General features: G+C 35.4%; 3 protein-coding genes across 3 annotated transcripts; 2 read left to right on the plus strand and 1 right to left on the minus strand.

Annotated features, from left to right (window-relative positions):
• Positions 1–18: 18 nt before the first annotated feature.
• Positions 19–1,320, plus strand: LOC113463961 (uncharacterized). Its single transcript, XM_085342308.1, is given in 4 exon segments — positions 19–140; positions 955–1,065; positions 1,160–1,279; positions 1,281–1,320. Coding segments are annotated over 4 exon segments (393 nt in total).
• A 114-nt stretch (positions 1,321–1,434) lies between these two features.
• On the plus strand, positions 1,435–3,760 carry LOC113463962 (uncharacterized). Its single transcript, XM_026811276.1, has 7 exons — positions 1,435–1,496; positions 1,616–1,735; positions 1,944–2,258; positions 2,628–2,791; positions 2,872–3,030; positions 3,342–3,506; positions 3,574–3,760. Exons 1-7 carry the CDS (start codon positions 1,435–1,437, stop codon positions 3,726–3,728), a joined length of 1,140 nt encoding a protein of 379 aa, XP_026667077.1. The 3' UTR covers positions 3,729–3,760.
• GlyRS (glycine--tRNA ligase) lies at positions 3,751–6,551 on the minus strand. Its single transcript, XM_018019850.2, has 4 exons — positions 6,203–6,551; positions 4,372–6,052; positions 4,108–4,295; positions 3,751–4,040 (listed from the first exon to the last, which is right to left on the minus strand). Exons 1-4 carry the CDS (start codon positions 6,443–6,445, stop codon positions 3,942–3,944), a joined length of 2,211 nt encoding a protein of 736 aa, XP_017875339.1. The 5' UTR covers positions 6,446–6,551; the 3' UTR covers positions 3,751–3,941.
• Between the last annotated feature and the right edge of the window lie 148 nt (positions 6,552–6,699).

The following is a 6,699-nucleotide window of genomic DNA, read 5'->3' on the forward strand; positions in this document are numbered from 1 at the left end:
TATTTTAATAAACTAAAAATGACTACTGCAATAGAAAAATCGAGTTCTTTCACTATCACCTGCAAGGATCTCATGTGTCACGATGCTTCAGACAAATCGGATTTAGATAATGCAAATTCGAAAAAATTACACAAAACCAAGTAACATTAACAAAATAATATGACCATTCATTATATGTATTACAAATGCATATTTTAACAGAGATATAAATTCCGTATGCGGGGAAGATTTAATATCAGTCTGTGACTCTAATTCTGACGAGTCACAACAGCCATGCATCCAGTAATATTTTTAGAACAACGTAACATACCATACTATAAAAATAAAGATACTTTTTCATTACCCCAAACGTTTACAGTGATAAAATTCCTGTCTGTGGACAAGATTCGTCATCAGTCTGTGAGACATCAGAAGAATCAATATTGCCATGCATCGAGTATGTATAAAAGTGCATACGTTATACAAATATGATAATTTCTCATTAAGCCATATCTTAACAGCAAAACAATCTCCGTTTGTGAGAACGACTCTTCGTCATCGTGCTGCACGTCAGAAGATTCACGAAAACCGTGCACCGAGTACACGAAACATAATGCATAAGACATAATGAAACGAGTGATAAAAACTAACATCTGATTAATTCATAATTTAATAGTGAACGATTTTCCATTTGTGGAAAGGATTCTTCACCCTCGAGCGACACATCGTCCGATTCGCAAAAAATATGCGCCGAGTAACAATATACGACATAACATATAATATACTAGACATGAAACGATATTAAAAACACGTCCTTAATTAATTTTTCACTAGAACGAACACTTGTGGAAAGCATTCATCGACTCTCTGCAGTTCGTCTTCCGAGGATGGACTCCAATCAATGTAATAACGTTAATTAATAATAAAACAACTCAAATACAAATTCATCCTCCTAACTGTTTATAATAAAATAAGCTGCCAGTCAGAAGAACTATTCACGGGCACCTGCGCGCCCCTTTCAGCTTGTTATAACATGGTAGAGGAATCGGATCCCCTTGTCGAGGAATTGCTTAAACAGCTTCCCAGGTAATATTTCCATCGCGATAAAGAAGCGTGAAGGACGGCGAAGTGGGGACGGTGAGGACAGAAAATTAAAAGGTTCACGACCATGGTTATTCAGGGTACGATATACGGAGAAGTCTCGGAGTTACTGGGAAATGATGCTACACTGCGAGCGGGCTGCATTTCCAAGGACGGCGACGAATTTGCGTCTGCCCTCGAGGGAGGTACGTATATCACCGGAGGAAACCTGGTGAATTCAAAAGCCCAAAACTCGATTAACCCGAACGGCTAGAACTCAATTACGAATGTTGGTCGACAAGATCGTGCGGTGGCTGATAATTAAAAAGTTATTATGCTCAGGCCCGTTTCTACTGGCACTTGTATTCAACCGCGATGAAAAACTCGCCTTCCTACCAGAAACAAGTGAATCATGCTCTACAGGTTACGCTAAGCAAGTAAGGCTCTTTACCAACAGATTGTTTAAAACTGTTTTCCTTAATCGGTAAAATGGACAGTTTACATACTAAATATATAAAAAGGGAATAAACGCGGAAAATAATTTTTAATGGCGTAGACTTCAACATAGTGAAAAACGCAAAAAAGGAATCAATGTTTGGGAACAACTAATACGATTGCCTACACTCGATAGAATCGGCCGAAGGAATATAATAATTCTTTTAGAACGAATCATCTGGTACGTCAATGATATAAATGTACAAACTCTTTAACATAAAGATGCTTAAAATGAACTCGGAATGAACAGATATACCCAATATTAAAAATGAAAGAAAATGCGATTTTTTCTTAGTATCAATGATATACGAAATCGTAAAATACGACAAAGTAATGATATGCATGCAAAAGTAGTAAGACTTGCTTTATATGTATGTCATACGTTGTAGTAAACGGACTAGCCTCGAATCTATTTGTCTGGAAGGTTTGTCATTAACGCCAGACGAAGGTGTACGACTGCTATTGGCATTGTACAACTCTCGTAAAACAATGAGATACGTGTATTGTTGGCGTGCATTCGAGAAAATGGTAGGACTCACGGTAGATACTGCGTACACCGTCAAATCAGGATTTTATACGGACAAAAGAATCCAGAAATGCGACTGGTTTCGCGCGATCGGTTGCCTGGAGTTTCTCACAACCTTGTCTGTGAACTATGCATACATAGCAACACCAACGGGAGATCTACTCATCAGTTTAGCCAAGTATATTGATTACTGACAAAATTTTTACACATACCGTGAATCTTCCCTTTTCAAAATTATATATGGTCAATGTAGACTAGTGTTTTACATTGCAAAAAGAAGAGTCGAATGATAACAATATTATTGCATGCACGTATTCGATAGTTTAACACATGCGTTAATACATAAATGTGAGAAATAAGAAAAAAATTAAATTTCATTCTGGGGCATCAATCTTTTTTTTAATTTAATCGATGGAGTATAAAATTTCAACTATTATCAGATTATAGGACAAAAGTTAGAAATACAAATAGTACCCCATAACGAAATCTATTTAGCGACAGAATTTAATTAAAAATTGAGTTTTACTCACATTCGTTGCAAACGTAGAAAACTTGGAGTGAACTGGCGTTGGCTGCAACTGTTGTGTTTGGAAGAAGAGATCGTAGGAAAATCTGAATGCGGACTTAATTTTGATAAGGCCATGATACCGGACAGGGCATGGGCAGCGGTTCACTTCTGGGCACCTGTACTGAAAGTGCAATATGCTATTAGTATGCAACAATTTCACAAGCATTATTCATGTATACGTCCAAAATTGAAAGCACGTACAAAGTATTATTTCTATTTTCAGTCGGGATTCCACAGTACGATGTGCATAAAAAATTTTTTACAAAGAACACCCCGATTCATACCTTTGCTCTATCAACAGCAATGGATTTGAGATTTCGGCAGCCCTGGTATCTTGATTGTACTATTAAGACACTATGCACATGGTATTCGGATACTTTAGGTAATTAGAGTTAAACTGAACTAATCTATTTTATATCTGATATTTTTGCACGACGTCTTTTTGATTTTCGTATCTACGACGCAACTACTTCAACTGTGAAAGCGCCGCCTGTGAGTTATTAGCGGTATTAAATTAGTCGATATAGGTATTTCCATATCGATTATAGATTTGAATAGTCACAAACTTTCACAATTTGCAGAAATCTATCATATTGAATTCATTATTTGTAATTTTGTTAATAATTAATCGTATTTTACTAAATAATAAATTTAAATACGACGTGCGAACTAATAATTTTTCATATTGTGTAGTATATCTGTGCCTTCAGTTATGGCACAATCGACAGAATTTAGACGAACAATTACGAAAACTATTTGTTTACTTACCTTCGCTCAGAGTTTTTGAGTTTATCGGCGAAATCCGAACGTTAAAAACACTCTGCGGGATGTGCTGTCAAATACGATCCGGACGTTGCAGTAATTACTTTAACTATGCAATGCAAAGTGTAGTATGTAGACGATTATCGATATTTATGCTTTCCAGATGTTTCCCGTGTTCATATGCAACTTCAGGATATCGTGCATGACGATTTTGATAAAGAGAAATGGGTGAAAAGCGTGAAGTGTTTAATGATTTGTTTTAAATGTGATTTCGATAGAATGGGCGTTAAGTTCGACATTGATTTTTATTGTTGTTAATAGAAATTTTCGAACTAACGAATAATTACAAACAACAGAACTTTATTTTCATTAATATTCGTATGGTCATCGTTTATGCAAACTTACATACAATAATAAATGCTTTAAAAAATGCATTTCATGCTAATACAAAATATTTTAGAAATTCATTTATATTAATCGATGCAAATAAATTATTTCTTTAAGTTAATAAATATAGTATTATGCTTCTGTTCATTCTTGATGTTCAAATTTCGGATATTTCTCTTCTACCTCAGACCACGTAAGTTTGCCATTAGACAAATCTCTCACTACATATGGAATTTCATCCAACTGAAATAGAAATAATCATTTGTATTTTACACGTTTGTATTTGCGATTTTACAATATGTTTACTCACATTTATTCGAACTTGGCCCATGCTATCGCGTTCCCGAAGTGTAGCAGTGTGAGGCATTTTCAATGTATCAAAATCTATGGTGATACCAAATGGTATTGCAATTTCATCTGTCCGTGCGTACCTGCGACCAATACTACCAGAAGAATCATCTATTTTATGCGAGACATCTACTTTCGTGAGATTCTGAGCTGAAATTGGTAAGTCATGTGTCTTAAAACTTTGTTAAAATTTAATATACATACTTAAAAAAGACAATATACGCACACAATTGTTTTATGAATGGTACAAATTCATCATTACCGCTAAGTGGTAATACTGAACATTTTAAAGGAGCCACAACTGGTGGCAGACTGATATAAGTTCGTTTTTCGTCTCCTTCTCTTGCTTTAAAATTATGTTCAAAGATAGCATACATAATACGACCTATACCAAAGGATGGTTCAATTACAGAGGGAATTATCTCTTCCACGTGTACGTTCTTTTGATATCGTTTTACTTGGATCATATCTTTTGTAATTTTGACTGCACTATCGTTTGATAGTTTTAAATCGACTTCTCCTTTCTCATTTAGTTCAGTTTCGATAGCATTAATATTACTTTCACTCAAAGCTGCCAAAGCGTCTTGAACTAGTTTACTATCTTTCTTAAATGTTTTCCCAATGACAACTTTATTTGGTACTATTTCGCACACGTCAACATTTTTTGGTGCTGGTAATCTTTTCTCTGCTACCAATTTTACTCCGGTAGCCTTTGTATGCTGCGTAAGGTCATAAGCTGAACGATCAGCACAGCCAACGCATTCAATCCAGCCGTAAGAAGTTAGACATTCAGCATCCCAACAATCACACGCATAATGCGCCATTTCATTTCCCATGTGTTGACGGAAACGTAATCTTTTAGGATCGACTCCAACTTTAATTAGAAATAGATAAATTCTACCCATAAAGTATCCTAATGTTTCGTTAGCTATAAGTTTTGTCATCACAGCATCACCCAGAGTTACATACTGTGCGCTCTTGCCATCCATCTGATTGCAAGCAGAATATAGCAGCAGACTCAAATCTTTAACTGTTTCAAATTTAGGATGGTTCTTATCGTTTGGGTCACAAAAATGCTCTATTTCTGCCATTGTAAATTCTCTTACTCGTATTAACCCAGACCTTGGAGATATTTCATTACGGAACGCATTTCCAATCTGAGCTGCTGCAAAGGGCAGCTTTTCTTGATTAAATGCAAGTAATCGTTTGAAATTGACAAAAATGCCCTGAGCAGTTTCTGGTCTCAAAAATCCTTTAACAAGACCAGAAGGACCAATTTGAGTTCCAAACATTAAATTAAATTCTATTGGTTCCGTTAAATCATTTCCAGAAATTGGCGATTTTATATTGAATTTGGATAAGACATTAGCCATTTCATCCTTGGTCATTCCATCCAATCTGATAATAATATCCTTACATTCTGCACGTGTGTTCTCATCTGTTTTCTTATCGCTAATCACTTTTTCTAAATGTGATTTAATCAAATGGTCCAATCTGAAACATTCTCCTGTTTTTATATCTTTTACCATCAAGTCTGCAAATCTTTCCACATGTCCAGATGCTTTAAGTACAGGCTCTGGTGTTAAAATAGAACAATCTACTTCTAACATCTGTTCTTCTAATACAAAGAAATTTCTCCATGCGTTCAATAAATTTGTTTTCAATGCACAACCCATAGGTCCAAAGTCGAATTGACCAGTAATTCCTCCGTAAATAGCAAAGGATTGATCAAAGAAAAATCTGCGTTTTAAAAGATCTTCCATTCTTGCCCTATCAAATGATACTGCTTCTGAAAGGGACAACTCTTTGTCTTCCAGCAATTTTTTCCTAAGTTTGAGCTCGGCAACTGCTTTCTTGATATCCAACTCTGGAGCTCCATCAGATTTAAGTTGACGAACATAATCACCCTTTGGACACAAAGGATAATAAACTAATAATACAGTAATATTAAAACTGTCATAGTATATTAATTAATGTTCAATGTAGAAGTGCATTGAAACCTGTTACACGTGTAAGTATATTTAAAAGAGAGAAATTATAATCCATATGGTACTTACTTGTTCTTTAACACTAGCTCGCAGTGGAGATAAAATTTCTTCGGCCTTTGGGTCTGACATTTCTTGTATAATTTGTATTTTCAATTGCCGATACTTTTTCTTCGTACCCCACTTACTGAAATCGGCTAACCTCGCGGTGACAGTGAATGTTCGAAGTGACTGGTTATTAATCGACTTATGCTTGTATGCAGCTTTCCTGGCTCCGTGGCAAAGAAAATACAAGTTACGCGAGATGAACTGCATTCGCGTTACTTTTCACTTTATCGACTTTCGAGGAGCGCGATTTCGATCCCCTTTACTTGAAATCCACGGGCTTCAACGTTAAATAGTACGGTACTACACGCGGTCAAATGGATAAAATTTAAAGATAACTTGTTGCAATTTTAATAAGAAATCGCGTAAGATTTTATGAATACATGGCTATTAAATGATATGTCAGACAATTTGAATAATAGAATTTTAGAAATGTCTATATTACAAATAACAACCAAGTTTTA

The sequence above is a fragment of the Ceratina calcarata genome, unplaced genomic scaffold (assembly GCF_001652005.2).
Source record: "Ceratina calcarata isolate Rehan_Ccalc_2016 unplaced genomic scaffold, ASM165200v1 scaffold209.2, whole genome shotgun sequence".
Lineage (NCBI taxonomy): Eukaryota > Metazoa > Arthropoda > Insecta > Hymenoptera > Apidae > Ceratina > Ceratina calcarata.

Excerpts from the sequence above, each read along its gene's own strand:
- LOC113463962 (XM_026811276.1), top strand. The coding sequence starts at position 1,435 with ATGAAAAACTCGCCTTCCTACCAGAAACAAGTGAATCATGCTCTACAG. Across the intron at positions 2,259-2,627 it reads CTACTCATCAGTTTAGCCAA|AAAACTTGGAGTGAACTGGC; the intron begins GTATATTGATTA and ends TTGCAAACGTAG. Across the intron at positions 2,792-2,871 it reads GAAAGTGCAATATGCTATTA|TCGGGATTCCACAGTACGAT; the intron begins GTATGCAACAAT and ends TTCTATTTTCAG.
- GlyRS (XM_018019850.2), bottom strand. The coding sequence starts at position 6,445 with ATGCAGTTCATCTCGCGTAACTTGTATTTTCTTTGCCACGGAGCCAGG. Across the intron at positions 6,053-6,202 it reads GAGCTAGTGTTAAAGAACAA|GGTGATTATGTTCGTCAACT; the intron begins GTAAGTACCATA and ends TTGTGTCCAAAG. Across the intron at positions 4,296-4,371 it reads ACCATTCATAAAACAATTGT|CTCAGAATCTCACGAAAGTA; the intron begins GTGCGTATATTG and ends TACCAATTTCAG.